This window comes from Cupressus sempervirens, chromosome 4 (genome assembly GCF_028749045.1).
Source record: "Cupressus sempervirens isolate cs-2001-9-10 chromosome 4, ASM2874904v1, whole genome shotgun sequence".
NCBI lineage: Eukaryota > Viridiplantae > Streptophyta > Pinopsida > Cupressales > Cupressaceae > Cupressus > Cupressus sempervirens.
In genome coordinates, this window is record NC_143121.1 from 462,352,180 (window position 1) to 462,378,953 (window position 26,774).

Below are 26,774 nucleotides of genomic sequence, written 5' to 3' on the forward strand. Positions count from 1 at the left end.
TGTTTCTTTTGTATTCTCTTTAATTAACTTATTAGATGCCTCTTTTCATTAAATTTTAAAAAATAAATATATTTTTAATTAAATTTCAGCAGTTTTTTTAAATTTTCGAATTTTTTTTTAATCGCCGAGTTTTTCCTGATTAAACTTTTGGGGGCTTAGCAAGTTTTTGCCTTTGGCAAGCTTTCCATCTATGATTTCAACATCTAGTCAGAATCAACAATATATTATTTATAATTTCATAACTGCAACATAGAAGTCTATTTCACCAATATATGTTTTTGTAAATGATCATTGAAATTACATTAATTGTAGTGCATTATTGTATAAATGCTTTAAAAAGTAGCAGTATTAAAATTCAAGGTCCAAAATAACGTTTCTAAATTGAAGAAAAAAAAAATTAAATAACATTGTTTCCAACTTCTAAGTAAACTAGTAATTAGCCCTCTCAAAATGCAAATCTTGGAAAAGCCGTTGCGAGTGGTTTGAAATAAAATAAGCTATGAAACTTCACTTCAAACAAATAGTCATAAAAATATTTGGACCAGTATATATTCAAACATTTGAAATATCCGTAGGTGACTTGTTGGCAAATGATCTTATGCAGCCCATAGTGAAGCTAAAAATCATAATCAGAAAAAAACTTGGTGCTAGCATTAGCTTTCAGAAAAAAACTTGGTGCTAGCATTAGCTTTCTAGAGCAAGAACCATCCATCAATTGTTTACATGTAAATGTTAAAATCTTCCAACATCCTTCCAATCAGAAGAGCTTCCCATGGGCAATCTCACAATTCTTCCCTAAATCAGTAAGGCATTTGCATGTATGCAGCGTCAGATAGAAATGGCACATCAGCATACTCGCCATTCAGAGCACACAAAATGCAGCCAAAGCATGTGAAAAAAAATGCAATGGAAGCAAACCACCAAAAATGCTGCCCTAATATCCCCCAGTAAAATGATTTGGGGAACCAATCATTGAGTTGTCCAAGAATTGAGAAAGTGATCTCTAACAGCATCCCATTTATCACATGAAATCTCAGGAAATGAGGAAATTTGTTATTCCTTACAATCCCCAGGTATGCCATGAAAAAATACGATGTAAAGAACCAGTCAGGTAGCATGCCAAGACCATTACCAAGGAAAGGCAGTGTCAGTGGTTCCAAATCCTCCAGGAATGGGTGCATACTGTATGTTGTTTCTGCAAACACCCAACACACATGGATAGAAATCATGTAAGGCCAGACTGCCAAAAGTCTCATCCACCATTTTGGTTTCGTCTGCATTGGAGGAAACCCTTCATATACGCTCTTTTCATTTTTTTCTGCCCTTGGGCTTACAAAATTCCTGCTGCGTTTCAGAGTGACTGGCAAAAAAGTTCTGAAATTTCTATGCTCTCCTGAAAAAAAGGTAACAGAAACATTTACAAATGAATACTCCCATTCTGGAAGAGAAAGAAAATGAACAGAGCATATATTCTCCTAGCTAAAAAAGGTTTAAGCCTATCAAATTATAAAAAGGCAGAGCCCATATCTTTATAAAATGTCTGATAACAGTATACCAACTCGTAAGAATCATATTCTACATTTCAATTATACTGTCTAGATGTCATTTATCCAGAATTGGACCACACAATTCCTTTTCTTGACAGTTAAATCAACAGAATTTGAACAATGAAAAATGATCCTAACTTATCCACTCCTCACTTATTTCATATTCAAAAGTGTGTATTGAAACAAAATGACAGACAAGCATGTTTCAAATCACGTGAAATAAGACATTCAAAAACCGATACCTTGAGAGGAAAAAGTCCTAATTTGTGATGTGGTCTTTTCATTTCCTCTGCAAATTTTTCTGATTGAGAGCAATGAGCATGTAGTAGATGCATGGCTGATAAAGTGAGAAGGCATGCCCCTTGTCCTCTGTGTCTTAAGCGGACAGATCCCTGATCTAGCAAAAGTGCTATTTACAGAGATGCCACAAAGTCCACTCTGTGCCATTATCATGCAGCTCTCCAAGGTCCAGATAACAGAACCAATCAAATAAAATGCAAAACTAGAAAACTGATGTACTCACGAATGTCTGAAAGAAAACAAGCAAACATTAGTGAAGTTATTAAGAAATCTAGCTGCATACCAATAATGAGACCCAGGTTAAAACATTCATAGATGTAGCCTGTCAAAGATAAACAGTAGCCATGATCACGACATGAATAAGAAGTTGAAAAAAACTAACCTAGTCAAATACACAAGACAATCACAATGCATGTGAGATAAACCATCTACAATTATCCAGAAGATGTCTATATATTTGATGGAAATGGAGAAAATAATGTAACCATAAATCTCAATTGGAAAAGTCAGATAGAATGCTCAGTTTGTTTGCTTCAAATAGACTGCGAGGCAGGTCAAAAGTTTAACCATGTTATTTTTAAAACTTTGCGTCCGAGTTGAAATAAAGATCCAAAGGACATTTGCATTGCTGAGCATCAGCAACTTTTGTTGTAGCCAACTAAAGCAGGAAGAACAGTGTCTGCTTCCAAATTCAAGCCGTTGGCAGTTATAGGACCCCATGTAAATGCAACCAAGGTCATGATTGGCAAGTATTCCGTGCAAATATATAACTCTTCTACAAAGGCTTGCAGCAGTACAGCAAGGTCAATTATTAACAATGATAAGACATGTGGGTCACTGCAACCAATTTAACAAGGGTTATTGGAAAAGCAGACAGGTGGTTGAGCTATAACTTGCAAAATCAGACAGGTGGTTGAGCAATAACTTGCAAAATCTAAAGTTTAAACAGCCTAGAAGCAGAATCAAAGTTGCATGCACATGAACATGGATATGGTATCAGATATGGATTCAGCCATTTTTTAATACCCCCAATATGGATACAGCTATATGCGACAATAATTAAAAACACACAATTACTTAACACCATTTTAGATGTTATTAAAGGAGACTTTTACTACTTCAAAAGCACTAGATACAAATGCGACATAAATAATTACAATTTAATTTAACACTTCACAATAAGCAACAATAGCAGAGTTGCATATAAAGATCAGCCAAAAAAATGGGACACTGAAATAGAAAATCAGTTGTCTTTCTCATCTGGTGTACATTTTCTTTATACCAAAAGAATTTAAAAATTGCATGAAGATTTTTTCGGCACACATGGGTACAGTATTTTATGTATATCCAGGCCAATATTGGATACATGTCCAAATCAGATACAAGGATGCGTGCCCCCAACAAGGGTTGAGAAGTTTCTTACTAATTTGGGCAGAATATGCAGAATTAATGGATATTTACCTGACAGATAGTTCATATATCACATCCAATGCATTCATAAACAGAGAGACAAAAAAAAAGGAACATAAAGACACAAAATTGTCCTGGTACAACCCTCCTACTTGAGGGAGAAAAACTCAGCAACACTGAAATATCACTTTATTGAATAATAATGGAAGTATAAAAAAATGCTCTCAAGTTAAAACAATAATAGGTGCTCTGAAAAACACTGCACAGAACAACCCTGGTGATCACTACTCAGGATACACCCAATTACCTAGAACATATACAATGAATACTACTCAGACCACATACAATGATACTGCTCAGAATGCATACCACAATCAGTATACCTCTTTAATAATATAGACTTGGAGATACTTGACTCACAGACTGATAAATGTCTTCATACTAAACTGATGATACACCACACAATACTCGTGTACAGAAGAATCTCACAATGAACCACACACTGATTGTCTACAGATCACTCATAATGAACCAAATGCTGATTGTCTACAGATCACTCACAAAAAATCTAAATCAGATACATACAGCAATGATCAAATAGCTCCCACAATGATCATACAAGAAAACCAGCATACTGCTCATAGTATTCACAATTACATTGACACAAGCTATATAACGCTTTCAAACAGCACTCCAAGAAATCGTAACACCAGATTATATAAAACTGAGAAAAGAAAGAGCCCAAGCTGCAGGAAGTCTTGCCAGTTACTAATCAGTGACTCGATGGACATCTAGATGCAAGACAGTGACTCCTTGAAAACCACCAGTTATGCTACACCCTTTGATTTCCAGAATACATTCAGGAATCAGAACCTTCAATAGCCACTCACACAAACCAAGAGCCATGCAAGAATAAATTCTTCAATGCCCAACAGCCACATACGCATGGCCTTTCATCTGCTGATGCCGAAGACTCTTCATAGTCTTCAAAAGGCATGTCTCTTCATATAGAACACCGTTCAATATTCTAGGCTCTTCGCAGTCTGAAGTGTATGCCCAATCATAAGACGGGATTAGTTAAAGCAGCAGAATATACATAGCAAATATCTCAAACATGATACTGATGCAATCACAGGTACGCAGATAGCTCCTGAAGCTACCAAACTTCAACACCATCTACCAATTTGATCTTGAGAGCAAGTAAACAAATTACTGGAGGGTATTGCTTAAATCAGATAGGTGTTTTATCTTCACATTAAAAGGACCCGTAGCCATTTACATATTGCATGGAGTTTAATTCTTTTTATAAGAGTCGTATTGAGTTTGATTGGAAGCTTTTAATCTTCACAAGCACCAATGGAAGGATTTTTTTCAGCTATCAAGAGAATATATCTTGCAACCAACAACTGTGAAATATAACCATCTATAACCACACAAGCAAAATTATCTTACAAAAAAATGAAATATGCGTTAACAAATAACAGAAATGGGTGTGTTCCATTTCTTATGAACATGAATAAGAATTTCATAACTAAAAGAAAAAATTACAGCTAGCTTCTCATGAACCTGATCTACCTAGCTTGTTTTGTGACTTTTAACAGCATAAGAAGTTCAATACGAAATGTAACATTAACTTTCATATGATAAGAAACTAACAATTCTTTATTCAAAGATTGCTATAAAATGTAACAGAATTAACCACCAAGAATAATTCATAGAACCTGTAACCTGATGATTCAATCTTTGTTTTACTTCTTTTAGCTTCCAACCTCTATAGGGTGAAAGAGTATCAGCAGGGATTTTTGCCACCCAACCATTGATCTTACAATTGTGACCTATTAGTCACCCACATGACTTCCACATGGAAGCGACCTACCCTTCCAAGGGCATTCAAACACAGCTTCAATTTCCTTGTCATTTGAGACTTAAAGTAGAACCCACAACTGTCTTAGCCAACCAGCCTATATAGACATCTTTGCTTATCAAGGTGACTTTCCTAGCTAGACATTGCCCTACTGGTTCTAGTGACTGATGGATAATACCCATAACATAGTAACACCTTGGCCAAGGCTTCTACAGGTGCAAGCATTGTACTTTATGTTGTCATTATCACCACCAACTAGTATATTGAGTCTTTTAAACTCGTTAAGGTAACCACAACACATCATTAACTTGTCCATTTCTAGCAAAAATAAATGGTTGATTGACCCTAGTGATACACATTGGCATAAGCAGAACCTTCATTGCTTCCGTGATTAATGACCAATCTAACAAGCCTCTTTCACACAATTTACCGTAGTTAGACAAAACAAATCTTTTCTATTATTTTCCCTTCCTATCATAGAAATGGAATCCCTTCCCAAAATTTTGTCACAGTTTCATATCTTGCTATATGACCTAGCTGTTCAGGTTTGAACCATAACACTCCAGAAAGATGAGTCATAGTATCAGTTGAAGACATACTGTCATATATTGATGATGATCCCAATACACCCACACAGCATTAAAGAGATATACAGTGCTAATGAACTGTCAAGTTTAGCACATCGGACTAAAGATCAAACACTCAACAACTTTTGAGGCAATTCCTAGTACAAGTATGGGTCAATCTAACAAGTCCCTTTCACACAATTTACCATTGTTAGACAAGAGAAATCTTTTCTATTATTTTCCCTTCCTAGCATAGAAATGGAATCCCTTCCCAAATTTTTGTCACATTTTCATGTGTTGCTATATGACCTAGCTGTTCAGTTTTGAACCATAACACTCCAGAAAGATGAGTCAATGTATCAGTCAAAGACAACTGTCATATATTGATAATGATCTCAATACACTCACACAACATTAAAGAGATATACAGTACTAATGAACTGTCAATTTTAGCACATCAGACAAAGTAAAGATCAAACACTTCACAACTTTTGAGGTAATTCATAGTACAAGTATGGTTTAAGCTCAATGATAGTAGGATAGGGCGTTTTAAACCACCAAACATTAATAAAGATTGACATTGATGGCAGTGAAGATTCATAGCCGTTAAGCATTCTTATATCCAATATTCTGAATCTCAATCCAATATGCAAATTGACAATTGATATACAGATTCACATTTAAGGTGCAGACTCGTACTAAAATGCACTTTCATACAGTTATGTAGTATTCAGATTATAACTGATATGCAAGTTCACATTTAGTATGTGCTTGCAGACTACGTTTTAAGTTTAACCAAGAGTTTATCCACATATTGTGACATCTTTGAATAGGTTTGGGGTGAATTAGACAAAGACAGGTCACTGTGCTATGACCTATAAGTTTAATTTACGAATAGATTGACTGAATACTGTTCCATACCAAAGTGCATACTTATCAAAGATACATAATATGGATGATGTACTAATAAGCAGATTAATATCCCAGATCAGAATTCGCATCTGACATACCATTATATTGATGGATCAAGTTGGTATGATTTCAGGTTGGTCGTTTGCTATCTGAAGCATACAAACCTTAAAGTTCCACTGATACAGTGCCAGTTTTTAAGAGTGGGAGTAGAAAAGGACTCATGGAACTTGTTGACCAATTTCATCTAAACCAGATTGATATACAATTACAACCACACGAAAGGAATGACTGTCATGGCATGGTTCTATGCAAAATAAAGACCTTCACCTGTGTATATTGTTCTAATACTCATGACAAGATGACAGATTCAATTTAACAATTCAATCCATTGCTGACAAGAAATGAAAAAAGATGAGTTATCCCTGCTCAAAGAACAAAGTATGATTGTATATTATGGAACCAAATCATTGAATCTTTTCTGCTATGTAAATGCATTGCACAGGAAGGTCTATTTCTATTTTCACATGCTCAAACTGTAATAATCTTTACCAATTCTGACCAATGAGTTATGATCTGGACTTAAGGTATTTCAACAAACATTTATGATGAAATCTCAGTCCCTTCAGTAGGTATGCATACTGTAAATATTGTACCACTACTTATCAATACAAATGCTATGAAATAATAAAATCAATCAGCAATATTCCGAGTTTCCACCAAATAGGATTCAGACAGTACTTAATAATCATATCATAAAATTTATGACAGGTAGGCGATATTCCTCAGACTATACTCAGAATACAAAATGATAATATGACAGTATTGGCAATTGTAAATAATACAGAAGGGAATAAGGTAAACAGACCTGTGATGTTGTGAGCAAACTGGGGCAAGGTTTTATGAGTGAGTTAACCTTCAAACCGTCATCAGTCCCTGTATTCCGACCACCTACTGTCGTGCTACGCCTTTCTACGACCATCCCAGCTAATGGAGGAAGTCGTCTCAACCCGTGAAGGGGAGTAAGATCACTGCCGTGTTCACTGTGTATGCTGTGGAGAACATAAAAACCTTCTTCTGCTTTCAATATCCGGTCGCTACTATCACATTACTCCCGTCCCTATAGGCACTTACTCGGCAGTCCTTCCAATCCCGTGGTTTTCTTATGAGTCACTACCTCTAATGATTTTCTGGAACCCATTATCTTAACTTACAAGGCAATGCTGTGCAATGCATAGAATGGAGACACCATAACTCTTCCTTCGACCATGAATACTTAATACTGTTGAACATTAACTACTGACCATCCAACGTTGGCGTTGCAGGATTTTCAACCGCTATGCTCCTGAGATAAGTAATCTGCTCCAGCTTGGTACGTAGTTACAGCCATCAGCTAGAAAAAAGTCCTGTCTGAACTGTACGGCAGCCCAATATGAGGGATTGGGGTGACATCCAACTTCCTCAAGAAAATAAACTCGAGGGATTTCGTCCTTAGAGTTTTGCCGGTCACATTAAAGCAACCAGAAATGTCAATATATTGAGTTCATAAATTCTTGTATTCAAATCCCAAGACAGAGTCTCTTATTTATAACCTCGAAGTGGGGGAAAAGTGCTGGGATAAGAGATGTGGGATAAACTCCAATTTCACCCTATAGTCACTTAAGTCACCTTATAAAGTAAATGACTTTTAAAACATAAAGTAACTTTATTAAAGCATTTCCAATACATTAAGTGACGACAAAAGATAAATCTCTTTGTGACTGGCAAGCATCCTGATTGGTGATGTTGTTAATCTATCCGGATGTGGAGATAGATTAACCTGGCGCCCATAGAACTAGTACGGGGGAGGGGACATGACAGTCCTCCCTTCCCGAGATTGCTTGCCCTCAAGCAATCTCAATGCTGCATGCTACAAAATAGATTTGCCTTTCCAAGTGGCGTCTTCATATGGCAAATCTTTCCAGCGGATTAGATATTCTCTAACAGACCTGTTTCGTAGCTTCCTTTCCCTGGTCTCAATTACCTCTGCCAACTCCAAAACAAGCTTACCCTCCTCGTCAAATGGAGGCAAACCCTCTGAAGGAACAATCTACTGGCCAATTGCCTTCTTGAGGCATGAGACATGAAATATGTTGTGGATTCGGCTTTCACTAGATAAATCCAACTCGTAAGAAACCTCACCAACTCTTTTGGTGATGCAATAGGGTTCGAAAAATCTGTGCTTAAGTTTTTCTGATCCACTTGTCTTCAAGGAGCTCTATCTATATGGCTGTAGATGGAAATAAACCATGTCACCTATCTCGAAGCTCCGCTCTGTACGATGTTGATCAGCATATAATTTTTGTTGGTTTTGCGCCTGCCGAATATTATCTCTGAGAGATCTGAGAATATCTTGTTGTAATGTTCCCTTTTGGAACATTAGAAATATTGAAGCCTTATTTTATGCAATATTAAATTGACTCCGAGACTTAGGCTCAAAATATTAAAAAGGTCAATTTAATGTTATATAAAGGACACAGGGGTAAGGAGGAACAAGACAAAATGCCTTAGGGAAGTTGAAGAGCCACAAGGGAATAAGACGAAAACCAGAGAGGAGCCGAAGAGTCTTGGTTTGCGTTTTAAAAAGGGGAAAGAGGTTCATTGTGGACAAGCTTGATTTATTATTTAGTTCAGTTTCCTCTCTTGCGAGAGTCTCAGAAAGCTTCAGCTTTCAGCTAGTTGGAGGACGTAGTCCCTCGTGCTAGCAGGCAGTGGACGCAAACCCATTGTCTCGGGAAACATCACTTCAGGTGTTTCATTCGCACTTACAAGTTCATATCCTATCATACCAATCCCACTATTAAATCTGTATTTAGGATTGGTTTCTATGTACTGGTTATTGTATTGCTGTTGTATAATACAATAAACGTTTTAGTTGCTGGTTGTTATATTGCTGCTGTATAAGGCAATAACGTTGTTTAAGGAATTAAGAGTTTGCTGGTTCTTCTCATCAGTTTGTAATTCGTGGTTATATGTTCGACATCTTGAATGTTATTTTGGAAATAACGAATTGTTATCTTGTGGAGAAGTCTTTGGTTTTATTGTTGTCACGTATTGCATGTTCTTATGATTACATCTTAATATTATATTCATAAAGAGGCTAGATATATGCTGGTTGGTCTTCTACTATTTTCGATTGTATTCGTAATACATCTACAACATTCAGTTTTAAATATACTAAAAAGGGGAAAATGAGATTATATCCAAAAAGGGATATTACACCTATTGATCCTGGACTCAATCTTTGGCTAAGGGAACCTTGCTGTCCTGTAAGGCCAAATCAATAAAAGAAAGAGGTTCCTAGCCATAAAGAGCACGAAAAGGGGTCATCCGAATAGACATATGATATGTGGAGTTATAGCAATACTCCCCCAAATACAACCACTCAACCCAAGCTCTTTGCTGACTTGCAATGTAGTTTCTCAAATACCCTTCCACCCATTTATTCACTATTTCAGTTTGACCATCCGTCTGTGGGTGATAGCTAGTACTGGGAGTCAATTTTGTGCCTGTCAATCTAAAAACCTCCTACCAAAAGGTGTTGAGAAACCTATTGTCCCTATTACTCACAATAGTCCTAGGTAATCCATGAAGACGAAAAACATCTCGAAAGAACAACTCGGCCACCTAAGAGGCTAACCAGTCTGCCGCAATAGCAAAGAACTACGCGAACTTAGTCAATCTGTCTACTACCATAAAAATGCAATCTCTGCCTTGGACCCTTGGCAACCCTGTGATAAAATCCATGGAGATACTCTCCCACCTCTGAGTTGGAATGGGGATAAGCTGAAGTAAACATACGGGAAAGCCTTGTTCTGACTTGTTTTGCTGACAAGTCTGGAACTCTAACATGCTACAAAACATCATCCTTTAGCCCCTTCCATGAGAATCTCTCTCTAATCTGCTTGTAGATTTTGAAAAAACCTAGGTGACCAATTGAAGGTGCATCATGTATAGTGTGCATAATATCCTTTTTAAGTTTAGATTCTAGTACTAGGTAGATTCTATTCTTATAATATATAATATCATTCATTACCTTGTACCGATCATCCTGAAGTATACCCTCCATAATCTAACATGCGTGAGTATTTTTAAAATACTCTACTAATAGCTGGGATCTCCAATCTGCTGAAATCTCGAAAATGGTACAGCACTCTAACACTGGGGGTCTTCGGGAAAGTGCATCGGCAACTATATCATTTTTCCCTATAACATATTCAATGTCAAAATCGTATACTTGGACCTTGCTAACCCATTTTTGTTCTCTTTCATTCAGCTCCTTTTGTTCCAGGAAGTAACGTAAGCTATTATGATCAATTTCCATTGTAAATTTACTTCCCACCAAGTATTGTCTAAACTTGGCTAAGGCGTGCATTATGGCCAGCATCTCTTTATCATATGTAGAATATAATAGCTCGCTGCCCCTAAGTTTCCTGCTCTCAAAAGCTATGGGATGATGGTCCTGCATCAAAACTGCCCTGATTCCGCTCCCTAAAGCATCACACTCCAAAACAAAAGGTCTAGAAAAATCAAGAAGTGCCAGAACTGGGCACGTGCTCATCACCTATTTCAGTCTATCAAAGGCTACCTCTGAATCCTCTATCCATTTAAATGCCCCTTTCCGTGTCAAATCAATAAGAGGGGCTGCTACTTGGGAAAAACCTTTGGCAAATCGCCTGTAATAAGAACAAAGACCAAAGAAGCCCCGCAACTTAGATACATCTCTCGGTGGTGGCCAATCAAGGATCGCCTGTATCTTTTCTTGATGTACCTTAACTCCCTCTACACCAATCACGTGACCCAAATAGAGAATCTCAGTTAATCTAAATTTGTACTTAGACTCCTTTGCAAATAAAGAATGTTCTTCCATGAGGCTAAGGATCTCATCTAGGTGCTGCAAATGTTCCTCCCAAGTCCTACTAAAGATCAATATGTCATCAAAGAAAACCAGCACACTCTTTCGTAGTTGCTTTTTGAAGATGTGATTCATGCATGACTAGAAAGTGGTTGGTGCGTTAGTGAGCCCAAATGGCATCACCAAAAACTCATAGTGTCCGTAGTAGCATCTGAAAGCTGTCTTATGCACATCCTCCTCTTGGACTCGTATCTGATAGTATCCTGATCGAAAATCTATCTTCGAGAAATAAACAACTCCATGAAGCTCATCCAATAACTCATCAATGCGAGGAATCGAATACCTGTTTTTAATGGTTCTCTTATTAAGGGCGTGATAATCAATACACATTCGAAGGGTGCCATCCTTCTTCTTAACCAACACCACTGAAGAGGCAAAGGACTGGAACTGGGCCAAATATGTCCCATATCTAGAAGTTTCTTAATCGTCTTTTCTATTTCTTCCTTGTAATGCCTAGGGTGACGATAAGGAGTGGTAAATACAGGTTTGGCCCCCTCCTCTAACTCAATGATATGTTCAAATCCTTTATCTGGTGGAATACCTGGTGGTAAATCCTCAAATAGCCTCCTGTACCATCTAGATGTCACAATGGTACTGTTGTCCTGTATCATGTGTCTCCTTAGAAGAGATGAAACACTGTGTCGCCCATTTGATATCATCGTGTCTCAAAATGGCTTTCATCCTGTGAGTTGTTATCAACTTCGATCCACTATCTAGTATGGCTTTTAGGACTATTAACCAATCACCCTGTAAGACTTCCAACTGCATTGTCTCGTGATCAAACTTATACTTGCAGAGAGTCCTTAACCACTATCTACCCAAAATGGGGTCCAACCCATCCAAATCAACCACATAAAAAACAATCTTTAAGAGATAACCATCAAATTGTATTTGAAGACTGGATACCTTCTCTACGCAACTCAAAACCTCACCACCTGCTACCTTTACTTCGAACTCGAGTATGCCGATTGTCTACAATCATCTCTTAGATACCATACGTGTGCTGATGAAATTATGGGATGCTCTTGTATCCAAAAGACAAACAATGCGCTGTCCCCTAACAACACCCTTCACCCTGAAAGGATGACATACTGGATCACTAGAAAGGGTGGCTATAACAGGAGGTTGTTCAGTAGTGGCTTTCTTCTTTTTATCTTCAAGGGGTTGTTCCTCAATTTCTTCCTTCTCGTTGTCCTCAACATCATTACCTTTTTGTTGCTCTCCTTCATCCTTGGAAAGAACCTCAACATAGTGAATCTTGCCTTTACCAAGGCATCTGTGATCGGGAGTCCAAGGTTCCCTACAAGTGAAGCACAATTTCTTCCTCCTAAGTTCATTACATGTCTCAAAATCCAACATGGGAGGATTTAGTTTTTGCTGGTTTTTGCTCCCTTGAAACAAAGACCCTTTATAGGGTTTTTTGGAAGGCTGCAGTAGTGAAGAAGGTGAATCCAAATCATGGGCAATCTTAATTGCATCATCTAAGGTGTTTGGTTTAAGGACCTTAACCAAACCCCTAAATCTGTCTTGTAACCCTTCTGTGAACATCACCTTACGCTGCTCTGTCATATTCGGTACCATTATTGATATACGTTGAAAATCATCAATGAAGCTATCCAAGGACCCACTCTGTCGTAACTGAGCCAAATCCCTGTAATAAACTTCAATATCCTTCCTGTAAAAACGAGTAATCAGCTTGGAGCTGAAAATCTCGTATGAAGTTATGAGGCCATGATCATAGGTGACTAAACCGTGATGCCACCAATCATACACTACTCCCTCAAGGTGCATTATGGCAAATCTGATGGCTTCTGCCTCCGCCATGGGTTTAAGTGTCAAATAGGTATCAAGCTTGTGAATCCAAGCTCTGACGGATGTCTTACTGTTGCCATCAAAGATAGGGAGAGTTAACTTGTTCATAGCGTTTTTTAGGTCCCTGTTTGGTGCTCTAGGTCTCCTATCCTATTGTTGTCTATCAGCCTCCCTTTTTTTATTTAGGTACTAGACAATGGTCAAATTTTGTTTAATAGGATCGGGAAACAAATTTCATTCATCATGCAATGCCATAACGTTGTCCGGTAGTAAATTTGTTGTTGTTGAGGGTGTTGCCTATTCTTCTGCATTAAACACTAGCATTAAAGGCCTGTAAGTGTTACGTGTGGGGGCTCTAACAGCTCGGGGTGATCTAACTACAGTATGTCCTCCATCGTGATGGCTCGGAGCTCTCCTGTTAATAGGAGCTAACTGCCGCATATTAATTGCAAGTTGTTGAAGTGCATCAGCTATGTTATTTTGCCCATCTCTAATAGCCCGCAATGTTTCCTGTATTTCCCTGTCCTGTTCAATTTCATTATGTGCCATTTGAATGTTGTTTACCTGTTCTACCTGTCCAAAATGATCAACCTATTTGGTAAGTTCAGTTTGTTCCTATTTGGTAAGTTCAGTTTGTTCACCTGTTCCAAATATTAATTCCTCATCCACTGAATAACTATCTTTAATCTCAATATGTTTTGAAAAATCTGCTTGTTCCGGCTATAGATGACTGAATTTATAATGTCTTTTACTCATTCTCGGCTATCATTTTTGGATAAGAATCAGTTTGCAAATATTATGTTTTTTTCCCACAAGATGGCAGGTCTTATGGCTCTGATACCACTGTAATAATCTTTACCAATTCTGACCAATTAGTTATGATCTGGACTTAGGTATTTCAACAAACATTTATCATGAAATCTCAATCCCTTCAGTAGGTATGCATACTGTAAATATTATACCACTACTTATCGATACAAATGCTATGAAATGATAAAATCAATTAGCAATATTCCGAGTTTCCACCAAATAGGATTCAGACAATACTTAAACTTAATATTCATATCATAAAATTTATGACAAGTAGGCGATATTCCTCAGACTATACTCATAATACAAAATGATAATATGACAGTATTGGCAATTGTAAATAATACAAAAGGGAATAAGGTAAACAGACCTGTGACGTTGTGAGCAAACTGGGGTGAGGTTTTATGAGTGAGTTAACCTTCAAACCGTCATCAGTCCCTGTATTCCAACCACTTACTGTCTTGCTATGCCTTTCTACTATCGTCTCGGCTAATGGAGGAAGTCGTCTCAACCCGTGAAGGGGAGTAAGATCACTGCCGTGTTCACTGCGTATGCCGTGGAGACCATAAAAACCTTCTTCTGCTTTCGATATCCGATCACTACTATCACATTACTCCTATCCCTGTAGGCACTTACTCGGCAGTCCCTCCAATCTCGTGGTTTTCTTATGAGTCACTACCTCTACTGATTTTTTGAAACCCATGATCTTAACTTACAAGGCAACATTGTGCAATGCATAGAATGGAGACACCATACCTCTTCCTTCAACCATGAATACTTAATACTGTTGAACATTAACTACTGACTATCCAACATTGGTGTTGCAGGATTTTCAACTGCTACACTCCTGAGATAAGTAATCTGCTCCAGCTTGGTACGTAGTTACAACCATCAACTAAAAAAATCCTGTCTGAACTGTATGGCAACCCAATATGTGGGGTTGGGGTGACGTCCAACTTCCTCAAAAAAATAAACTCGAGGGGTTTTGTCCTTAGAGTTTTGCCAATCACATTAAAGCAACCAGAAATGTCAATATATTGAGTTCATAAATTGTTGTATTCAAATCCCAAGACGGAGTCTCTTATTTATAACCTTGAAGTGAGGGAAAAGTGTTGGGATAAAAGATGTGGGATTAAACTCCAATTTCGTCCTGTAGTCACTTAAGTCACCTTATAAAGTAAATGACTTTTAAAACATAAAGTAACTTTATTAAAGCACTTCCAATACATTAAGTGACAACAAAAGATAAATCTCCCTTGTGATTGGCAAGCATCCTAACTGGTGATGTCATTAATCTATCCGGATGTGGAGATAGATTAACTCGGCCTCCATAAAAATAGTGCAGGGGAGGGGGCATGACACAAACATTGTGCACAATAGAATCTTGCAAATGTGATGGAAGAAAAATGATTCAATTTCATGGATTAAGAATTCAGGCTTTCAAATTAAATGATTGAGACAACTTAATGCATGTGATGAATACTACAACAGATCGAAGTATTAATTCCAACAATACTTAGTGTATAAGATCGAATGATAATTTCTTTCTAATAGCAATAATATCAATGCATCCAATCATGAAAACGACAAATAAAAGAGCAAGATTCCATGCCTACAATCAAAAAGATCATTTGCCAAGTTGGTAGACAATGAAGACTTCGGAATACTGCACATTTCCTAATCAAATATTGCAGACCAATTCTCAATGCGAGTTCAAGTATCTCAACTCATAGACGAACACCCACCAACAGCAAAACATATGCCACACTGCAAGCCAAGCCCCAAAAGAATGATCAACAAGAAATGAACTTCCAAGAAAGAGTGGCATAGAGGTGAGAGGAGTAACTTCTTGCCTGCAGTGGCAAGAGGAGATACTCTTGTCAACTCCACAATATTCCCCAAGGTTCATATAAACCTTTGGTTGATAAAATGAAATAAATCACCTGCTAGCATCAAGATGCCCATTATCTAGGTGCAATAGTAAAATCACATTTGTGTGTGTGCATGCCTAAGTAATCATGTTATGCGTATATGTGCAATGGACTGAGTGCCAACTTTCACTTGTTTACCTAGATTTTCAATCACCATGATTTCATCTACATTGTCATATAAGAACATGACCATATGCATCAATTTGTGTATGGTTGGTTATGTTTGTATATAAATGCATAACGTATATGAATTATTATAATGCATACTTCAAAAGGAAATGAATGAAGAAATCATCGGGGTTGTTCCTCAAATCAACAAGGATCCAATGCATTTAGATTAATTATGACACTAAAATTCAAGAGAAAGGCAATCAACTAAACACATGTAAGGCAACTCCCAGCCAAGACCTTATGACTAGTTAAACAATTACAATTCCAACTTGAATCATTTGCGGCCTTTAATGTGTCTCCACACCCCTTTACTCAAACAATCCCCTTACTCACTCAATGGATTCCCCTGCATCCACTAATAAAGAGGGATTAGATACTACCATCATTGTAAAAAGTATAATAACTAGCACTTGCACCAAAAGGAGGTGCAATGATTACACGGATAGAAAGATATATTGCATCATTTAAAAGAGTGTGGATTGTATGTTTCAATGTTGAGAAAATACTCATTCTCTTTAATACTTGTTATTATTTAATTTACATAATAAATTGCAATACAATTCCAATAGCCCACATGTTGTGTGGTATCTTTGCACAACTTCTTGTACCATTTTAATTTCACAATTTTGCACATTTTGAATAGGGAGGTTTGTTCATATTACGCCCTCTACCATATCTCAATTGTTTTTGGTAACATCGTCGGGAAGGCTTCCAAGATTGTTTTGATACAATCCCAACCAATTCATTGAAGTAGAAGCAGTTAGTGATATTACTTTTTCTTCTTCTTTTTCAGCTTCTCCTCTTCCTCTTCCACTTCCACTTCTACTTCTCCTCCTGCCCCTCCTGCTCCTCTTCATCTTCTTCATCCTCCTCCTTTAACCATTTCTTCTTTGGCTTCTTCTTCTTCCACTTTGTGTTCACCGTTTTCCTCCTTTGTATTCTCCTTCTTCTCCACCTTCTTTTGTTTCTTCTCTTTCTCCTTCTCCACCTCCTCATCCTCCTCATCTTCATCTCTTACTGTTTATCCCTCTTCCACTTCCACTTCTTTTTCCTCTCTTGCTTCACCTTGTCCTCTTCCTACTTCTTCTTCTTCTGCTGCTTCTCCTCTTCCTCTTCCTCCTCCTCCTCCTCTTCATTTTTCTTCTTCTCCTTTGGCTTCTCCTCCTTCTTTCACTTTGTCTCACCCTTCTGCTCCTCACTCTTCTCCTTCTCGGTATTGAAGATGAATATTTACTTATGATTTTAGTTTTACAAAACATATTATTTCTTTTAATGATAAAATTTAACCATACAATTATATATTGATATGATAAAAGAATAGGAGAATAATATTATTATATTAAATTGTGTAAGTGTGACATTCAATCAACAAAAAAAACAAAAAGAAAGGTTTAAATATTTACAATTTTTCTCACATTAAATTTTACATTTATTTTTACCACGTCTTCTTACCCATAATAAGATACTAATAGTTTTTATCCAAAGATTGCCATGAAAGGAAACAATAAAACTAACTACCAAGAATAATTCATAGAACCTGTAACTTGATGCTTCAATCTCTGTTGTAATTTTAGCTTCCGACCTCCATACTGTGAAAGAGTATCATCAAGGATTTTTGCCACTATCTTACGATCGTGACCTATAGGTCACCTGCACAACTGCAACATGGAAGTGGCCCGACCCTTCCTCATGGCATGTTGTAATGTCCCCTTTCTAGCATTCATAGCATGATGTTGTCGTTAGCCTATTTCCCCACAGTCCCGTAGGCTAATTAGGACACTAAAGGGGCTTAGAGGCCATTTGGCCTAGACAGTTTCAATTGCAGGTCTTTCTGAGGGGTTCTGGGGCAACTTTGGGCATACTTACTATTTATAGTAAGTCCTCTTGGACATGGTCGGACATTCAGTCACAGTGGTATGTCGATGGTAATTGTTTAAAATCGACAGGAAAACTTATTTATCACTGATAAGATTTGTTATGCATTGATAAAACCATTTTATAAAGTTAAATTTAAATATTTAACTTTATTAATGCATAGACTATAGTTTGTGGGAAATATTTAAATTAAAAGAGTTCCCTTTATTTTTATAACACATTGGAGACATAAGGTACATAAAGGGAGTTATGTTTTATCCCACATTGAGAAAACGAAGGATTGAGCTCTTGTGAGAACACTATAAAAGAAATGGAAGAGCTTTTTTTTGGTATGCTTGGATGAAGATTAATGTTATGTTGCTGGATATCTGATTATCGGGCTTGGAGGACGGAATCCCTCTTTGCTAGCATTCTCTTCGTTGTTGGAAGACACAGTCAGGAGGATCAAAGGTGTTTTCACTTCAGGAAATACACTGGGTTTCATTTGGGGCGTTCGCATAAAGAAATTTACAAGGGTTTGAGGTGCAGATCTGAAGTTAGTTATTGCTATAGTGCCGCATGAACAGTATTTTGTTACAGTCGGCATGAACAGTATTTTGCTACAGTACGGCGTGAACAGTGTTGCTATCAAGTTTACTTGTTTTTCCGGCTGATTAGAAGTTTGGAGGGCTGCCGACTACATCAGCAAAATACTACGGCAACTAATTCCAGATTTCTTCTGTCAAATTTTGATACTTTGCATAATAATTGTTGAATACAAGTCTGAATAGTTGTTGCAGCCTTTAAGGCAGCTGTAAGTGCACATCTACATTTAAATATCACCCTTTTATCAGCAGATTGAAAGAGTTTCCAGATTTTTCATATACTGTTGAATGTGTGCCAAGTGTTTGTGAAAATGTTATGATGTGTATTATGCATTTAATGACACTTCATATTTGTTCGTAAATCTACTCATTGGAAAGCAATTTATTGAGGAAATCAGCTTTATGAGTTTGCATACAAAGTGTTTGACAATATTCCTTAAGTTAAATTTCTACAAGTCAAAGTTCAAATCAGGGGAGGATATTACACATGTGAACATGGCTTTAATTTGCTTGCCATCCAAGACTTGCTGTAGAACCCACAACTGTCTTAGCCAGCCGACCTATAGACATCTTCACCTATCAATATCAGCTACCTAACTAGATATTGTCCTACTAGTTCTAATGACTGAAGGTTACTACCCGTAGAACAGTACCACCTTGGCCAAGGTCTATATAGGTGCAAGCATTGCTCTTCATATTGTCATTATCAGCACCAACTCGTATATAGAGTCATTTAGACTCATTAAGCTCTCTGCAACCCATTATGAATGTGTTGTCTATTTCTGGCAAACCTTAATGATTCGTTGACCAAAGAGTAATACACAATAGCATAAATAGAACCTTCATTGTTTCCATGGTGATTAAACTAATCTACAGGGTGTCCCTTTTCCCCAATTTACCATTATCAGACAGAAGAAATCTATTCTATTTTCCCTTCCTAGGATAGAAATGGAATCCCTTCCCAAATCTCCCTTACATTTTCATATCTTGATCCATGGCCTATTTGAAAGATGATTCAATGTATTGGTTGAAACATGCAGCAATATAGTGCTGATGATGCCAATATGACCACACAACATTAAAGAGACTTACAGTAGTAATGAACTGTCATTTTTAGCAAATCAAATTTGGTGAAAATTAAACACTTCACAACTTTTGAGGCAATTCCTGGTGCAATTATGGGGTAAGCTCTATGATAGAAGGATAGGGAGTTTTTTACCAAGCATTTAAAAAGATTGACATTGATGGCATTAAAGATTCAGAACCGATAAGCATTTTCATATCTGATATTCAGATTGTTAATCCAATATGCAGATTCACAATTAATATACAGGTTCGCATTTAACATGCAGACTCGTACGGATTTGCAATTTCATACAGTTATGCAAGTTCATACCCGGAATTTAGATTATGACTAATATGAAAATTCTCATTTCGTATGCAGATTATGTTTTAACTGAGAGTTCGTCCACATATTGTGACACGTCTGAATAGGTTTGAGGTGAATTAGATTAAGACAGGTTAAGGTGCTATGACCTCTAATTTAAGAATAGACTGACTAAATACTATTTCATATCAGATTCATAGTTATCTGAGATACAAAATATGAATGATGTATCATGTAACTAATAAGCAGTCACATATCTTCAATCGGAATTCGCATCTGACACACCACTATACTTATAACACAAGTTGATATGATTTCAAATTGGTAGTTCGTTGTCCCAAGCATACAGACCTTAAAGTTCCACCCATACCAAGCAACTTTTAAGGGCAGGAGTAGAAAATGACTCGTGGAACTTAATCAGAGATTAATGTTATGAGATATGACCAGATTCATCTAAACCATCCACGGCCACAAGTAAGGAACCACTGTAACGCCGCTGGATTATTGAAAATTAGGATCTTCTCCTGTGTATATTATTATATTACTTGCCACTGGAAGATAGATTCACTTTAATAATTCCATCCATTGCTGATACAAAAAGAAAATAGATGAGTTATCCCTGCACATGGAACAAAAAATGATTGTATATTATGGAGCCAATTCATTAAACTCTTCACTGCTACTCAAATGCATTGTGTGGCAAGCTATATTTCTATTTTCACATGCTCAAACATTGTGCACAAAAGAATCATGCAAATGTGATAGAAGAAGAATAATTCGATATAATGGATTAAGAATCCAGGCTTTCAAATAAAATGATTGAGACAACAGCTTAATGCATACAATACATACCACAATAGATCAAAGTATTAATTCAAACAATAATTAATGCATAAGATAGCATGATCCTTTCTTTCTCATAGCAATAATATGAATGCATCTGATAATTAAAACAGCAATTACAAGAGGAGGGTCCCATGTCTATGATCAAAGATCATTCACCAAGCTGGTACACAATGAAGACTTCAAAAAGTTACAATCAATGCAAGATCAAGTATCTCCACTCCCACCCAAACTACCACCAAAAGAAAAACATATGCAATACTTCATGCCAAGCCTCAAAAGAATGACCAACTCTCCAAAAAGAGTGGCACAAAGATGAGAGGAGTAACTCCTCCTTGCCTATGGTACCTCCACAACATACCCCAAGATTCACATAAACCTTTTGGTAAACAAAATTAAATAAATATCATGTTAGCATCACATCTAGGGACAATATATGTGTGTGTTTATGTGTGTGCCTAAGTAATTATTTTACGTGTATGTGTATAACTAGACACATACGTGCCAACTTTCACTTACATAATTATTCAAGCATTGTGGATTTGTCCAAATTGTCATATAACAACACGACCATATGCATGGACCCACATATGGTTGTTGTGTTAATATTCATACATTTTAATATCATTGGCATGCATGTATAAATCTATTTTTATGATTTCATCTATAAACAGTATGTATGTTTATGCATGTCAATGTTTGGAGCTGCTGGTTAAATCAATTGCACTACAATTCTATGGGGAACTTCCCTGTCTCTCCATTTCGCTGCCTACACCAACACTTAAACTACCCTACCAAAAACTCAAACCTATACTAGAGTATATTTATACCAATCATGATGCTAGGTCAAATGCCAGGTCAAATGCCTTTTGGTAATTATTTTATTATGATAAGTTGCAAAGATACCCTTTTTATAGCTATCTATGACCTTAAGATTGACATGTGTATTGAGTGTGTTATCATCCGTCTTTATCCCTTCGGTTCACTTATATGGAAGATGTAATTATCTCTATCTTGCTTATGGATGTAACACCATCATTGGTTCAATGTATTGGGTCGGGAGAGACCTATCTATCTATAAGCCCAAAACCTCGAACCCATTTGACAAAAGGATTGAATTACTTTGATGATTTTCCAAGTCTTCTATCTTCATGCCTTAAGTGGGTGGTGGATTGCATGGATGGGTGACCCCCGCCTATTCCTACAGGGCTACCTTGAATAATCAAGGTAAACATGCAGTTTCAGTCCAGGTCTCTAACAAAAGAGATAGAGGATGTGGATGAGTGCAAGGCCACAATTCTTGATTACAAGCTGTTGTGAGGTTTTCACACCATCACCTCATTGCAAATGAGGACCCCCTCTTTTGCTTCAATAGGTTTAGGTGCTAGAGAAAATTTGGCAACAATCAAAAAAAATTATGGGCCCCTTTGCCAAGATTGAGTGGCCTTGGAGAGGCTAAAATAATGCTTCCCTAATGCAAAATCATGGGCCCTACTTCCAATTCTAGTCCTATAATGTGAAACATGTGTGGCCTCAGCCAATCAGCAAGGCCTTAAAATGTGGGCCTAATTTGCAAACTCTAGGCCTAGGGTCAATTCAAATGAGAGGCCTACAATGGGCTCTAAGCTGAAACGTGGCTTAATGCTCTATGCTTGAGCCTACGATCGACATAGAACAGTCCCAAAAGGAAAGGTGTTGATCTGATCTGATATAGTTCAGGCCAAGATTCTGTGAAATAAAGTAAGTTCAGCGAAAATCTGGCCCCTAATGTGAAACGCCTAAGCTTGGACCCTAAATGTAAATGTCTGGGCCTAAATGGATAATGTCTGAGCCTAATCCATCAGAAGGCCCTAAATAAAACGTGGACTCAAAAATCCAAGTTCAGATACAACAAGGCAGCCTTCATAGCTAAACGTGTGAAGACAATGCCTATATCAAGCCTTCAAATTCAAACATTTTTGGTTCAAAGCTCTACTCATGAACTTGGATAAGGTAGCGTGTGGGCTTAAATCCATAAATCAGGCCTAAAATTGATGAATGCAGCCCTATATATGAGCATATGTGCCAAAGGGCAGGCCCTAAATGAGGCATGTGGGCTCAAATTTGTTAGATCGGACCTAAATCTGAATCAGATAAGATCTATAATGGCAAACATCTGAACCCAAAAGCATACACCAGGCTCTGTATCATCAAACATATGGATCTGATGGAACTAAAATCAATGCAGGTCCAGGCCTAAATTCAAATTCAAACCTCCGAACCTGGGCACCATGGAATGGGACCTAAAGCTCAGCACCAAGTTTTATGGCAAGGCCCTAAATCCGGGAAAACATAGGCCCTAAATCTTGCATATGGCCTTGAAATTTTAAGTCCGACCTAAATGCCAATTGCAAAGACCTAAATTCATAACGTGTGGGCTTACTTTTAATTCAAATAAATAAGACTTTAATCAGTCCCTACAAAGTAGTATGTGGGCTTGCATCCATTCACCTAGCCCAGTTCAATTTAAATCAGACTCCTTAGCCTCGAATCTGGTCACAAACTCAAGACAGACCTTAAAACTCTAAATACAGGCCCTAAATCTGGGCACAAGGAATCATGAGGCACTAAATCTGGCCTCTACTACAACAAATGGGCCAAATCAGGTGTGTGGATTTATATTTAATACATGACCTCACAATTTTAAATGCGAAGCTACAAAGCATCAAAGCCAATTCCCCATAGCCTCAAGTTTAACCACTAGAGGCCCAAATTTAATGACGGGATCCCTACATGGAGAAAACTGATCCAATATGGAGGTCTTCAAAATCCAAAATTTGAACTGGCAAGAGGCAAAAATTTAATAAGGACACTACGGGTTCAATAGAAATGAGGTTGCCATTAAATATATGATGATAAATATTAAAAGTAGTAGCCCCGCAAGGAAAGAAATTGATCCAAGACGCCATGTCTATATAAAGAAGGCCACTTTTACACTTCAAAAGAAGTTCGTTCAAGCTGATTGCAGGCACATCTGAAGTTCGAACCAGCAGGGCAGAGATTTTTTATTTTATTGACTATTTTATTACAAAGCTGCATAAAGAATATGATGCATTTCAACCTACACAATTTTTTCCCCAAGATTTCATGCTAAAGTTGGACAAATCTCGGACATTTACCAGGAATTGGATCTAATTTTAACCACTTCTCAACAAATTAAACTCTCATTTCAATCCCTGTCAACATTTACCAGCAAGAGGACTCGGATTACAAGCATTTACCAGCAAATTAGGGTCTGATTGCATTCATCTTAGACATATATAAGGCCTGCGTTTAATCAAACCAGTCCCATTCTTCAAATTTCATTCTTCTCACAAAAATGTTGGTATTGTGGACAGAGATCTACAACCATTTTCAGAACAATATAGTTTTGTAACAAGCTCTGTTTCTCAGAGCTCAGTCAAATATTTTGCTAGCAGCACAGTAAAATTGAATAGAGAGAAGTGGTACGAGGTCTAGGATTTGCAAATGATCAAACTTCTAAGTTTTTCATGCCGTTAACGTACTGCATTTGCTAATTTCAAAGTCTACTGTTAAAGTTTTAAAGTCTGATTTTAGAACTCCGGTAACTATTAACTTTAGAATTTTATTTAAGTCTGATAAAAACAAAGAGAAATCATGGAAATAGATGGCGAAAATCCAAAGCCAAAGCCAAGGAAAAGAAAAACCCACCAGGGAGGGAGAAGGAAGGAAATGAGCAAACAGAGAAAGGATTAAGGAACCAAAAATGCTGAAAGTTCTAAGGCACGAAGGTTGGCACAACTGAAATCTGATAAACAAGATATGACTCCTGAATCCACCTTCACCTCCAAAAGGGAGCACATTGGCGATACCAATCTTGGTCCATTTGACATGAATCTAGTAAGGGACAGAATGTATGGAGTCATAAAATCCAAAGAAATCAAGAAGATAATTAAGAATGGTATTGTGTGGGCAGCGGTCTTCCCACCTACACATCAACGGACAGAATTAGTCTTGGAGAAGGCAAGAAACTACAATCCAACTACTAGACAAGTTGTCACACCAAAGGTAAGCATTGGAGTTCTACTTACAGCAGATCCTATGAGGATTACTTTCAACATCCCATAGCACAGGATAGGTATTCGTTAGAAAAAGAAGAAAGCCATGAAAAAGTATGACAACAAATCCAGTCATCAGAGCAGCCTTGTCAACAAGGAGTTGTTAGCAACTTAGTGGGAACTAGGAAAAATTGCTTTCAGCTTCCCAAGCTGACGAAGACAGATTTTAGAGAAGATGGGGGAGATCTCATTTTGATGCTGAACAGGGTAATGGGCAGTCCACGGGCAGCACTTTTCAAGACATGGATGTGCTACTACATAGTGTGAAAAACTTAAGAAATGCTGAGAGGGGGAGGGGTGAATCAGTATTTCAAAAATCTAAAAGTAAATGCAACTGAATGAACACAAAGGAAACAAAGATACATGGATTTATCTCGTGGTAACCCTTTTGTGTAAAAACCACGGTATCACTAATCACTGCAAATGTGGGCTCCAACCCAATACATCCAAGGTTCCAACCTTCTCAACAAAAAGCAGGCTTCAACCTTATCAGACTGAGGCAACTACCTCTATAGGCCACAACCTCCAGCTAATTGATGAAGCAACAGTATTTCAACCAGTTTAAATCTTGTTTTATCATAAAGTGATATAACACTGTAGACAAAAATACAGATGCAGCAACACAACCGTTCTCATACAAATGAGTTCACAAGTGCAGCAGAAAAACTTCTTATATCAGACCTCACCATACAAATGATGTGTTCTTCACACCGTTACAGTAGAACTCCTTCCTCCTTGAAAATATGCCTATCCCACCGAGTGTGTAATCCCTTGTTTACACCCTATATTCAACTCTACCAAGTAAACAACACCACTTCAGAATGAATCCCCAAAAATATCTGGGCTTTGGTCCACAAAAAACTTGTACTCATCCTACATACCATGTCCACATTCTCCTATCACCTACAAAAAAAACAATGATCTGCACTTCAAAAATCTCCCGAGACTCCTCTTCCAGGTGCCTTCATCCCATTTGCTCTTCAAACAGTTACATTTTTGAGTGTCATTATTATCATTGATTGTCAATAACGAGTTTAGGACAAAAGAACTCATCATGGGACCAATGTCCAATCACTAGCATTCATTTTCTAGAATAACTAATGCTTCTTCGAATAGCTTCACCTAACATGCAGACATTTTATCTATTCTAGGAAACTCAGAATGAAACACTGCATATCCAAATAATCATCACTTTCGGCATGTTGTGTGCAGAGGCCCAGGCACAACAAATAGAAACACCTGGCAAACATGCAAATTCGAAGAAACAAACTACCAAGGAACCCAGGCATCCATGGAACCATTTCCCCTGGACTAAGCTTTCTCCCATGGACGAAACATGTCCTTGCAAATAGCCTTATACTCCCTCGGACAAAATGACGCCACTGATAGGGGCCATCTATCTATCTATATAGTCGAGGGTGTAACTAGGGGAGGGGGTGCCAACCCGACACTATATAGCTATGGAGGACGAGGGCATTTTACGTATGCTCTCGTCCGATAGGCCCTTGGGCAGCAAGGGCACTCTGCATTCACGCTGACCCCCTTTATCCATATGGGGAGGCCCCGTGGACAACCATTCTCTTGTGGACAACATTCTCCCATGGAGACACAGGGGGACAACTATTTTCCCGTGGACTACCATTCTCCCGTGGAGACACAGCAGACAAATATTTTCCCGTGGACTACCATTCTC

General features: G+C 37.6%; 1 protein-coding gene across 1 annotated transcript in view; it reads right to left on the reverse strand.

Annotated features, from left to right (window-relative positions):
* Positions 1 to 481: 481 nt before the first annotated feature.
* LOC149561982 (protein TIC 20-I, chloroplastic-like) overlaps positions 482 to 26,774 on the reverse strand; it is a 43,142-nt gene continuing 16,849 nt past the window's right edge. The window contains exons 2-3 of the mRNA XM_089825502.1: positions 1,790 to 2,076; positions 482 to 1,393 (exon numbers count right to left, since the gene is read on the reverse strand). Of these exons, the coding sequence (XP_089681628.1) occupies positions 801 to 1,393; positions 1,790 to 2,000 (804 nt within the window). The 5' untranslated portion in view covers positions 2,001 to 2,076 and the 3' untranslated portion in view covers positions 482 to 800. The remainder of the gene's footprint in view (positions 1,394 to 1,789; positions 2,077 to 26,774) is intronic.